Source organism: Rhinopithecus roxellana, chromosome 15 (assembly GCF_007565055.1).
Source record: "Rhinopithecus roxellana isolate Shanxi Qingling chromosome 15, ASM756505v1, whole genome shotgun sequence".
Taxonomy (NCBI): Eukaryota; Metazoa; Chordata; class Mammalia; order Primates; family Cercopithecidae; genus Rhinopithecus; species Rhinopithecus roxellana.
The window spans coordinates 63,349,366-63,362,599 of NC_044563.1; the positions used below are offsets into that span (position 1 = coordinate 63,349,366).

Below are 13,234 nucleotides of genomic sequence, written 5' to 3' on the forward strand. Positions count from 1 at the left end.
GATGCCCTTGATGAACATAGACGCTAAAATCCTTAACAAAATCCTACTACACACTGATGTCCTTGATGAACATAGACGCTAAAATCCTTAACAAAATCCTACTACACACTGATGCCCTTGATGAACATAGACGCTAAAATCCTTAACAAAATCCTACTACACACTGATGCCCTTGATGAACACAGATGCTAAAATCCTTAACAAAATCCTGCTACACACTGATGCCCTTGATGAACACAGATGCTAAAATCCTTAACAAAATCCTGCTACACACTGATGCCCTTGATGAACACAGATGCTAAAATCCTTAACAAAATCCTACTACACACTGATGCCCTTGATGAACATAGACGCTAAAATCCTTAACAAAATCCTACTACACACTGATGCCCTTGATGAACATAGACGCTAAAATCCTTAACAAAATCCTACTACACACTGATGCCCTTGATGAACACAGACGCTAAAATCCTTAACAAAATCCTACTACACACTGATGCCCTTGATGAACACAGACGCTAAAATCCTTAACAAAATCCTACTACACACTGATGCCCTTGATGAACACAGATGCTAAAATCCTTAACAAAATCCTACTACACACTGATGCCCTTGATGAACATAGACGCTAAAATCCTTAACAAAATCCTACTACACACTGATGCCCTTGATGAACATAGACGCTAAAATCCTTAACAAAATCCTACTACACACTGATGCCCTTGATGAACAGAGACGCTAAAATCCTTAACAAAATCCTACTACACACTGATGCCCTTGATGAACACAGATGCTAAAATCCTTAACAAAATCCTACTACACACTGATGCCCTTGATGAACACAGATGCTAAAATCCTTAACAAAATCCTACTACACACTGATGCCCTTGATGAACACAGATGCTAAAATCCTTAACAAAATCCTACTACACACTGATGCCCTTGATGAACACAGACGCTAAAATCCTTAACAAAATCCTACTACACACTGATGCCCTTGATGAACATAGACGCTAAAATCCTTAACAAAATCCTACTACACACTGATGCCCTTGATGAACATAGACGCTAAAGTCCTTAACAAAATCCTACTACACACTGATGCCCTTGATGAACACAGACGCTAAAATCCTTAACAAAATCCTACTACACACTGATGCCCTTGATGAACACAGACGCTAAAATCCTTAACAAAATCCTACTACACACTGATGCCCTTGATGAACACAGACGCTAAAATCCTTAACAAAATCCTACTACACACTGATGCCCTTGATGAACACAGACGCTAAAATCCTTAACAAAATCCTACTACACACTGATGCCCTTGATGAACACAGACGCTAAAATCCTTAACAAAATCCTACTACACACTGATGCCCTTGATGAACACAGACGCTAAAATCCTTAACAAAATCCTACTACACACTGATGCCCTTGATGAACACAGACGCTAAAATCCTTAACAAAATCCTACTACACACTGATGCCCTTGATGAACACAGACGCTAAAATCCTTAACAAAATCCTACTACACACTGATGCCCTTGATGAACATAGACGCTAAAATCCTTAACAAAATCCTACTACACACTGATGCCCTTGATGAACACAGACGCTAAAATCCTTAACAAAATCCTACTACACACTGATGCCCTTGATGAACACAGACGCTAAAATCCTTAACAAAATCCTACTACACACTGATGCCCTTGATGAACACAGACGCTAAAATCCTTAACAAAATCCTACTACACACTGATGCCCTTGATGAACACAGACGCTAAAATCCTTAACAAAATCCTACTACACACTGATGCCCTTGATGAACATAGATGCTAAAATCCTTAACAAAATCCTACTACACACTGATACCCTTGATGAACATAGATGCTAAAATCCTTAACAAAATCCTACTACAGACTGATGCCCTTGATGAACATAGATGCTAAAATCCTTAACAAAATCCTACTACACACTGATGCCCTTGATGAACATAGATGCTAAAATCCTTAACAAAATCCTACTACACACTGATACCCTTGATGAACATAGATGCTAAAATCCTTAACAAAATCCTACTACACACTGATGCCCTTGATGAACATAGATGCTAAAATCCTTAACAAAATCCTACTAACTACAAACACTGATACCCTTGATGAACATAGATGCTAAAATCCTTAACAAAATCCTACTACACACTGATACCCTTGATGAACATAGATGCTAAAATCCTTAACAAAATCCTACTACACACTGATGCCCTTGATGAACATAGACGCTAAAATCCTTAACAAAATCCTAGCTAACGAAATCCAACAGCATATCAAAAAGATAATCCACCACGATCAACTGGGTTTCATACCAGGGATGCAGGGATGGTTTCACATATGCAAGTCAATACATGTGATCCACCACATAAACAGAACTAAAAACAAAAATCATATGATCATCTCAATAGATGCAGAAAAAGCATTTGACAAAATCCAGCATCCCTTTATGATTAAAATCCTCAGCAAAATAAGCATCCAAAGGACACACCCTAATGTAATAAAAGCCATCTATGACAAACCCACAGTCAATTTAATACTGAATGGGGAAAAGTTGAAAGCATTCCCTCTGAGAATGGGAACAAGACAAGGATGCCCACTCTCACCACTCCTCTTCAACATAGTACTGGATGTCCTAGCAAGAGCAATCGGATAAGAGAAAGAAATAAAGGGCATCCAGATCGGTAAAGAGGAAGTCAAACTGTCCCTGTTTGCTGATAATATGACCGTTTACCTTGAAAACCCTAAGGACTCTTCCAGAAAGCTCCTAGAACTGATAAAAGAATTTAGCAAAGTTTCCAGATACAAAATTAATGTACACAAATCAGTAGGTCTTCTATACACCAACAGTGACTAAGTGGAGAATCAAATCAAGAACTCAACCCCTTTTACAATAGTTGCAAAAAAATAAAATACTTAGGAATATACCTAACCAAGGAGTCAAAAGACCTCTACAAGGAAAACTACAAAACGCTGCTGAAAGACATCATAGATGACGCCTACAAATGAAAATACATCCATGCTCATAGATGAGTAGAATCAATATTGTGAAAAATGACCATGCTGCCAAAAGCAATCTATGAATTCAATGAAATCTCCATTAAAATACTGCAATCATTCTTCACAGAGTTAGAAAAAACAATTCTAAAATTCATATGGAACCAAAAAAGAGCCCACATAGCCAAAGCAAGACTAAGTAAAAAGAACAAATCTGGAGGAATCACACTACCTGATTTCAAACTATACAGTAAGGCCACAGTCACCAAAACCAGTGTGGTACTGGTATAAAAATAGGCACATAGGCCAATGGAACAGAATAGGGAACCCAGAAATAAACCCAAATACTTACAGCCAACTGATCTTTGACAAAGCAACCAAAAACATAAAGTGGGGAAAGGATACCCTTTTCAACAAATGGCACTGGGATAATTGGCTAGCCACATGTAGGAGAATGAAATTGGATCCTCATCTCTCACCTTATACAAAACTCAACTCAAGATGGATTAAGGACTTAAATCTAAGAACTGAAACTATAAAAATTCTAGAAGATAACATTGGAAAAACCCTTCTAGATATTGGCTTAGGCAAGGGTTTCATGACCAAGAACCCAAAAGCAAATGCAATAAAAACAAAGATAAATAGCTGGGATCTAATTAAATGAAAGTGCTTTTGCAGGACAAAAGGAACAGTCAGCAGAATAAACAGACAACCCACAGAATGGGAGAAAAATCTTCACAATCTATACATCTGACAAAGGACTAATATCCAGAATCTACAACAAACTCAAACAATCCCATCAAAAAGTGGGCTAAGGACATGAATAGACAATTCTCAAAAGAAGACACACAAATGGCCCACAAATATATGAAAAAATGCTCAACATCACTAATGCTCATGGAAATACAAATCAAAACCACAATTCAATACCACCTTACTCCTGCAAGAATGGCCAGAATCAAAAAATCAAAAAACAATAGATGTTGGCATGCATGCAGTGATCAGGGAGCACTTCTACACTGCTGGTGGGAATGTAAACTAGCACAGCCACTATGGAAAACAGTGTGGAGATTCCTTAAAGAACTAAAAGTGGAACTACCATTTGATCCAGCAATCCCACTACTGGGTACATACCCAGAGGAAAAAAGTCATTATTCAAAAAAGATACTTGCACATGCATATTTATAGAAGCACAATTCACAACTGCAAAATCGTGGAAGCAACCCAAATGCACATCAATCAATGGGTGGATAAAGAAACTGTGGTATATATACACGATGGAATAATACTCAGCCATAAAAGGAATGAATTAATAGCATTTGCAGTGAACTGGATGAGATTGGAGACTATTATTCTAAGAGAAGTAACTCAGGAATGAAAAACCAAACATTGCATGTTCTTGCTGATATGTGGGAGCTAAGCTATGAGGATGCAAAGGCATAAGAATAATACAATGGACTCTGGGGACTTGGGGGGAAAGGTGGGAGGGGGCGAGGGATAAAAGACTACAAATATGGTGCCGCGTACACTGCTCGGGTGATGGGTGCACCAAAATCTCAGAAGTCATCACTAAAGAACTTACTCATGTAACCAAACACCACCTGTACCCCAATAACTTATGGAAAAATACAATTAAAAAATTAAACACCACCACCAACATGTTCATCACAGTGTTATTCATAGTAAACCCCAAATGGACACCATTTAAGGTACCTCAATTGGTGAATGGACAAACACATTGTGGTATGTCCATGCAGTGGAATACTACCCCATAATAAAAAGGAGTGAATTACTGACACATGCTACAAGATATGTAAATGACCCTCCCAAACATGCTTGGTGAAATAAGCCAGAGATAATATGGTATAGTTCCATATGGATGAAATGTCCAGAAAAGGCACATCTCTAGAGATAGAAAGCAGATTGGTGGGACTGAGAATAGAAGCTGAGGTTGCCTGCAAATGGGCATGACAAACATTTTTGGGGTGATGGATATGTTCTATATTTGTATTGTTGTGATGGTTGCACAATTCTCTGAATCCACTAAAATTATTTAATTATACATTATGATGGGTAAATTTTATATTATTTAAATATATCACAATAAAATTGACTTTAAAAATTAAGAGTTTCTGTTCCTCAAAAGACAGTACTCAAAGAGTGAAAAGGCAAGTCATAAGTTGAGATAAAACAGTTGCAAAACATATATTTGATAAATGACTACTATTTACAATGCATTAAAAAATCTACAAATCAATAAGAAAAAAGACCAACAATTCAATGAAAGGGCACAAAGCTTGAGGAGGCACTTCACAAAAAAGAATACCCAAAGTGATCAATAGGCAAATAAAAACATACATAATGCCACTGATAATCAGTTAAATGAAAATTAAAGTATTATTAGTTACCACTACACCTCTACTAGACTGGCTAAATTTGAAGGAGTGACAATACTAAGTGTTGGAAAAAACATGGAGTAACTATCACTTTCATACATCGCTTATGGGCGGTAGATTAATACAACCCCTTTGCAGTACTTCTTGGTATATATGAATGCTACACATATGTAAAGTCTATGACCTAGCAGCTCTAATCCTTGGTATATACTCAGAAGATTTAGTGCTTATGTCAAGCAAAAGATAGGCACAGTATAAAAATGTTCAGAGCAGCATGATTTTAAACAGCATCAAATCAAATATAATACAAATGTCCTACTAAAAATGTTTTCTGTCTTGATCTGGGCAAGTAAGTGTGTGGGTGTGTGTTTGTGTGTGTGTAAAAGTTTTTCTCAGCTGTACACATATTTGTACATTTTACTGTATCCATTTTATAACATTGTAATCAAAAAGCAAATAGATTTATGTATGAGCTTCATTTTGACAACATAAACACAGGACGTGTAGTCTAGAAACTAATGAAAATTTTACTTCTGAAGTGAGTTAGAACAAGGTTGAAGGTATAGGGGAAGAGATGGAATGTCCTTGAATATATCTGTTCATGTAGTTTTGATTTCTGAATCACATTAATATTTTAAATAGTCAAAAATAAAATTACATCAATAAGGATGAAAACATAAATTTTGGAGGATAGCCACAGAAACAGAGATGTTGACAATTAATTTCATCTGCTGTTTTACAATTTCCAGTCTTCCTTAGAGTTAGGTTGGGGCCATAGGACTAGTTCTAGATCAAAGGCTCTAAGTAGGAGCCTCTGAGCTGAAATGTCGAACACTGACCTGATTCCTCTCTGTGCTCTCTTCCCTGCTTTGGCAGTCATGGAGCTCACATCCTCTGAGTGTGGACCTGTGAGTCTCCACATGGCATACAATTGCCCTGAAATTACCCAACTTTTGCCAGAGCTTTTGAGAGTGAGAAATAAACATTTTTGATTTGGAGATTGGTTTGTTGCCTCAGTCCTCAGCAGAGCCTAGCCTATTCTGACTATGCCAGGGATGATATAAAATTGAGGCGAATTGTTGAGAGCGAAGAGGTGTAGTGGCTGTATCGGGGAATTGGAGAAAGTGATAAAAGGTTTTCTATAGTCCTGAGAAGAATAAACATGGGAAAACTTATGGAATATTAGAGTTAGAAGAAAACTAGAGACACAACTTTATCCCTTTCAGTATAAGGCAAAGAAACGCAGACCAGAGGGACTAATGATTAGGTCAAGAGCACATAACAAGTTGTTGCAGGACAGGTTGTTACTGGTGGAGGGTGTTCAGGTTCTTGTTGTCTTGAACAAAGAAATGGACAAAACACACAAACAAAGCAAGGAAAGAATGAAGCAACAAAGGCAGAGATTTAATGAAAATAGAAGTACACTCCACAGGGTGGCAGCAGACTGGTTACAGAATTTTCTGGAGTTTAAATAACCTCTAGGGGTTTCCCATTGGTTACTTGGTATATACCTTATGTAAATGAAGTAGTGGCTCATGATCAGTCTGATTGGTTGAGGAAAGTGACCAATCAGAGGCTGAAGTGAAGTTATAAAGTTATAACTCTATGCAAATGAAGACCTGGCCCACAACCAGCTTGATTGGTTGTGGAAGGGGACCAATCAGAGGTACTTTCAGTTTTTCATCTGCCATGCAGAAAAGGAGAGGGTTGCCAAGGGAGTAGGCCCTGGTTCTTTTGTTACTTGGGCATGGAAAGTTGGGGTTTTCCTTTTGATTTAGCTCTAGGAAGTCAGTGTGAATCGGCCTTAGGTTTCCTGCCTCCAGACCCTATCCTCCTGCCTTGAGGTGAGCTCCCAAATTAGTGCTTTCCCAAGGAAAGAATTCAAGGGTGAGCCAGTGGTGTTAGACAGCAATCTTTTATTCATTGGTTCTGCTCCTTGAAGCAGGGTAACTCATAAGCAGTGCACCCAGAGCCCGAAATGCAGGGGCTCTTGGCAACTGCATTTATACTCACATACCTCATTTTCAAAGGGAGGCCATTGTCACATCATCATGGGTCAACCAATCAGGTGGACACCTCCTTTCAATGACTTTCCTGTCCCATAGGAGTTCTCAGGCAGCTTCAATGGAAGGAGGGAGCCAACAAGGGGCCCTGGTATACATTCAAAGATGATAATTACAACATGGATTGTGTATATTCTTGCTCGGAAAGGTGTAGGGCTTCCCTTCCTACCAATAACCAGTTCGGTAAGCAGCTTGGTGGTAGCCATATGGAATAATTTCTCATGTATCTTCTCCACCTCTGGGACCCTGCTGCACTTCAGAGAGCTATTACAAATAACTTTGAGTAACAGTTGTGGAGGGTGGGTGGGAGGAGCTGGGATTCTAGGTTTTCTGAGGTAACCAACTCGCTAATTTGTTCCAGGACATTGACGTTGTGGAAAGCGAGGCTGTGTCTGTACTACAGCATTGGCTGAAAAAAGTAAGTAAGATTTCTTTATGACTCAGGGTATCCAAAATCCTAGAGAGCTGGTCTCAGTGGATGTGGGGATCTGGATTTCCTTCTTCATGGAACTGGAACTCAAGTTCATTGCCAGACACCCTTCCTAGATTTGAGTCTAATTTCTTCACATATCCTGGAGGACACTGTGGCTTGTGTCCTGGTAGGAAACGTGTTAGCACCACCACTAATGCCGTCCTGCTTCTCAAGCATCCTGGCTTAAGGGTTTCAGCTGCATCCTTCCCAGCTCAAGGGTGTCTCAGGAATACCTTGGGATAGGGCCAGGTACTTAGGGAGTTCCAAGGACTTCACAGGAAAGAAGCTTATTGCAGGAACAGCAAGGTGAGGAGTGTATGTGTGTGGATATGTGGTGTGTGAGTGTGATGGAAAATGAATAAAAGGGAAAGAAGAGGAGAAGAAGACCCAGGGTTGGAGGCAGAGTGACGTTTTCAGAGGGAATTCCTCACCTTTCAGACAGAAGAAGAGGCTTCTCAGGGCATAAAGGAAAAGCTGTCCCTCAACTACCCTTCCCAGAGCATTAGGGAGAAGATGTCCACGGACTCCCCTCCCACCCATGGCCAGGACATCCATGTGACCAGAGATGTGGTAACTGAGAGTGTGAGACGTTGCATGGGAGTGGGGATGAGGGAGAGGGGAGAGGCAGGAGGTGCACTGTAAATGATTCTGGGCAAGGGTGAGGCACTCGTCTGGGCTCTGTGCCAGCCCAGTTGGGGGCCACACTGGGCAGGAACCACATGGACCCGCTGGATTTCCCAGGTGAAGCACCACCTCTCTAAGTCTGATATGTCGGCAAACCAGAGCCAAGAGGTCCTAGAGGAGAGAACACGAATCCAGTTCATAAGATGGAGGTAAGGCGTCCCATTTGCCCTGGGTGAAGGAGGGAGAGGGAGAGATACGCAAGCCCCTCTCTCACGAGCCCACAGATGCTCTTCTCTAGAGGTGTCGTCTTTGGCTGACAAATTTCTCAGCCTTGCTTTGGGGTCTTAAGGGAATATTCTTGCTATCTTGAAAGCCCAGCTCATTTCTACATTTTTAAATGACTTGAGGGGTTGGAAAACTGGGCTTGCACTCCATTTCTTAAATGCTTCTGAATACATTTCAGACTTCTGTTATTTTTGCACTTGAGTTGCTCAGAAGTGGCTGCACTTTAAAGAGCTGAAAGAAAATAAGCTCTTCAAATGCAGAAGCCAAAGTTCTCATCTGCAACCGAGGTGTGTGGACGCTTCCCAGCGCCCGAGGCTAGAATTCTGCACTTGGTCATGGTGGCTTCGCCAGCCTCCCGGGTGTCTGCCAGCTCACAGTCATCCCCACTGCCTCTCTTGGCTCTGCAGATGCTGAGCCACGAGGCCCGGGGAGCTGGCCTGAAGCCATCACTCTTCAGACAAAGGCTTTCCTATTTCCTTTCCTGCACCTGTTTTCACTGGGACTCTCTGAAGCACATCAGCCCCCGGTTCCCAGGAGAGGGACTGAGGGCTTAGACTGGTCCTCTGGGAAACTGAAGGAGACCTCTCCCCTTCCTCCTCTCTTCTCCCTTTCCCTGCCGCATCAGCGGTGTTGATCTGTTGTATCAAGGAGGCTCCACTTCTCAAGAAATGGTTTCCATGTGCTTACCCCTTCTAGTGGCATCTGCCTTTTAAGAAGACTCAAACGCACAGTAATTACATAACCAAAAGGAATAACATGATGGGAGCTGAGAGCTCCCTGGGAAAGAGGTTTTTTGGATGGGAAGCCTTCTGAGGCCCCTAAAATCATAAATGTTGTTGATTATAATCCAGGCTTTTCTGTGCCCGATGTGGTTGTGCTATGGAATTGCAGACATTGTGCTCCTTGGTTTGGATAACACACACATCATCTTCCAATATTTTAAAAATCTTGGCTGTATAATAAAACTAGATTTAAGCTTTTGAGACAGGCTACAGGAATCAGTCAATTATCTACATACAATTTTTCCACTCTGGATTTCCTACAAAGATTTTAAACCAAAAGCCTCTGCCTATCTTCCCCCACAACCCACTGGTTTTGGTGTCCCCTCTTATTTCAGTAAGTATGTAGTCAGGAAATGTATATCCCTTTATGAAACAAGCAAAGAGGCTCCCCAGGAGACCCCACAACTTCCTCACTGTAGGCTTTCCTAGAAGCATCTCTGAACCACAGTGGGTGTGGGGTGATGCAGGTCATCAAGAGCTGACGATAGGAGAGGAATTCAGAAGACTGAATTAAGAAGGGTGAATTCCATGGCTCATGAGACCACTGCCTGCTGCCTTTAGTAAGGGCACTCAACTCTGTGTCCCTGGCTCTCCCTGGGACAGTCTGCTACCTGTCCAGCATTACTGGGGGCTCAAGGGTACCTGGTTAGTAAAAAAAAAAAAGCTTTGTGTTCATGAGTCAAGAAGCGGGGAGAGACCAGCTCAAAAGTTCATGGTGTCGGGGCAAGAGCCATTGTTTGCAGGATCCCAACTCTAGCAGTTCTCTATGCCTGTTAAAAAAGAAACTCAGATCCCATATGCCAATGTATGAATGGCCTTTTGCAGCCACACTCGTATCTTCCAAGTGCCAAGTGAGATGACAGAGGACATCATGCGAGATCGAATAGAGCAGGTGAGACGAAGGTAAGCCGTTTGGGACTAGTTGATTTGTGTTCCCGACTGGGGGCAGGTAGTGTGGGGGTGACTGCTGGGTTTCCCACCCACACCCAGCAATGCTCTCTCTGGTACAACAACATCAAGAGCAGGGGCACACGGTTCCCAGGGCTGCATCTTATCTTCTGTGCTCCACATGACAGGGCTTTGCCAGCCTCCCATGGTGTCTGCCAGTGCACAGAAGGGCGCCAGGCTAAGGGCCTGTTCAGATGACTGTGCTCCCAGGCCCAGTGCGGCCACGGCCTAGGCATGGCCTGCCCTCCCACCCCAACCCCTGTGCCGTCGTCTGGGTAGCCTGTGCTATCAGGCAGTCTCCCTCCACCTGGCCCTTCTCCTCTGTCCCCTGCAGCATATCCCATCTTGCAGATGTCTCAGCTCAGGACTTCAGTATGAGACCATCCTGCTCAGACTGCTAGGAGCTACAGGTGAGAGAGCTGATGGATGAAGAACGGGGCAGAGAAGATGGTTATCCTGGGCAGTGGGAAGGGGCACTGCAGCAGGCAACTTGGTAAAGAGGCTTAGCCTTTCCCTACTGGGGAAGGGCCTGCACTCAGGGCCAGCAGGGGGAGAGGCAGGCCGGCTGTCTTGGGCTCCCGCAATGCCTCTCTTAAGTCTGTGGAAGCACTTGAAGTCCAGTTTCAGATTGGCTTCCTGACTTTGTGGGGTCAGAGAGCACTGCCTCTGCATCATTCATGGGCCTGGGCTTTCGTATTTAGGAGGTTGTGGTGGAGCCTGCCATTTTGCATTTCTCAGAGTTTCTGGGCATTGTCACTGCTGGTCTGCTGACCTCACCTTGAGTCACAGATCGTAGTGTCGGGGTCAGGCCGTATAGGTTTTAGACCTGCCACCAACTTGTGAGGTGACTTTGGGTCCCACGGTTTCTTTCCTTGTGCTTGGCCCAGTGGTCACCCAGGGGCTGTTTGTGAGGCCCTGGGAGGTGGAAGGCCAGTGGCAGGATAAACAACCACAGGAGCTCTCCAGGATGCAGCCCCTGAGCCTGTGGTGAACAGCTGTGCTGGCCATCCTGGGGCTAAGGGAGAGACTTAGGCACAGCGTCCTCAGCATGCTTACAGGAAGGCTGCTGGAGAGCAGTACCGGCATTTATTGAGCACTTACTGTATACCAGCTTCTGCACAAGGTAGTTTGTCAGGGTTTCTCATTTGATCCAAAAAACAATCTTAAGAGAGGGCATCGTTTGTGCCCATTATACAGAAGGCAGAACTTAAGTCAAGCCCGGGAGCAGATGCTGGGTTCCAATTCAGCTCCACCATGGGCAAGTTACATAATGCCACTGTGCCTCAGTTTCTTTATTGCAACAGAGTATCTACTTCAGAGGGTTGTCTTGGGGGTGATGGTGTCTAGCACAAGGTAAATGCCACAATTGTTTGCTCATATTACTAGAGGTGAAGAACAGGAAGTGCTGGGAGGGTACACAGTTCGCAGGGGCTTCTGAGCTGGAAGAAACAGACTCAGGCTTCAATTCCAGCTGCCTGATGAACCACTGTCTATTCTTCCATGGGTTTCTGCTCTCTAGATGGAGCTGGGAACGCAGAGAACAGTGGGGTTACAGGGAGTCATCAGCAGCCCCACCCCTTGGCCAACCACATCTCCCCGCTGTGTCCCCTGGGCATTTCTCTACCTCCTAGGTGGAAGTCCTTCAGGGTCCAGCAGCAACTTGTATCAGAAGAACATCCTTCTCTGCTTGACCTGAAGAAGGGCCAGACCTGGGCAGAAAGACTCCAGCAGGTGAGCTCTTCATGCGACAGTGTCAGCACTGGAGTCTTCTTGCTGAACTGCGAATAAAGAGACGTGCTATTTAACAACTCACCCTGTTGCTGGTTGGGGTGCCGTGCCATTCATTTGTTCATTCATCAGACACTGAGTACCTCACAGGCCTGGCTCTGGGGACACTGACTTACAGCCTGAGGGAGACAGACAGCAGCCGTTCCAACAATGGGACAATGGTGATATGGGTGCTACTGGAACATAAGGAGTGCTCTGTGGCTGGGGCTGGGGGAACTTTTTGAGGGAAGTGTGCTGGTTTGTTTCAGACGTTTATGTTATCTGCACTTATTCCTTCTCTAACTCTCTTCCTTTCCCTCCTCTTTGAAGAACTTCTTTTAATGTTTCTTGCAAGGTAGCTATACTAGTGAAAATTTCCCTCAATTTTGGATGGTTGGAGAAAGTCTTTATTTGTCCTTCTTTTGAAGGGCAATTTTGCAAGATACAGAATTCTAGGCTGGCAATCTTTTTTTTTCTTTCAACACTTAAATATTTTACTCCACTCTCATCTTGCTTGTATGGTATCTGAGGAGAAGCTGGATATAATTCCTATCCTTGTTTCTCTATAGATAAGGTATTTTCCCTTTCAAGAAATTTTGTCTTTGATTTTCTGCAGTTTGAATGTGATATGACTAGGTATCGTTATTATTTATTTATTTTTTGCGTTTATCTTGCTTGGTGTTCTCTGAGATTCCAGGATCTGTTGTTTGGTGTCTGTCATTAATTTTGGAAGATTCTCAACTATTATTCAAACTCTTTTTATTCTCCTTCTGGTCTTCCCATTACACATATGTTACACCTTTTGAGACTGTCCCACAGTTTTTGGAAAATGTTTCACTTTTTTCCA

General features: G+C 42.7%; 1 protein-coding gene across 2 annotated transcripts; it reads left to right on the plus strand.

Moving 5' to 3' along the window:
• Positions 1-7,553: 7,553 nt before the first annotated feature.
• SPATA19 (spermatogenesis associated 19) lies at positions 7,554-12,429 on the plus strand. Of its 2 annotated transcripts, none has more exons than XM_010362034.2 (7): positions 7,554-7,692; positions 7,871-7,927; positions 8,420-8,551; positions 8,723-8,814; positions 10,498-10,575; positions 10,955-11,030; positions 12,140-12,429. In XM_010362034.2, exons 1-6 carry the CDS (start codon positions 7,615-7,617, stop codon positions 11,019-11,021), a joined length of 504 nt encoding a protein of 167 aa, XP_010360336.1. In that variant the 5' UTR covers positions 7,554-7,614; the 3' UTR covers positions 11,022-11,030; positions 12,140-12,429. The 2 variants fall into 2 exon arrangements, with proteins under 2 accessions (XP_010360336.1, XP_010360337.1); XM_010362035.2 differs by having other exon boundaries at positions 12,252-12,429.
• Positions 12,430-13,234: the final 805 nt, after the last annotated feature.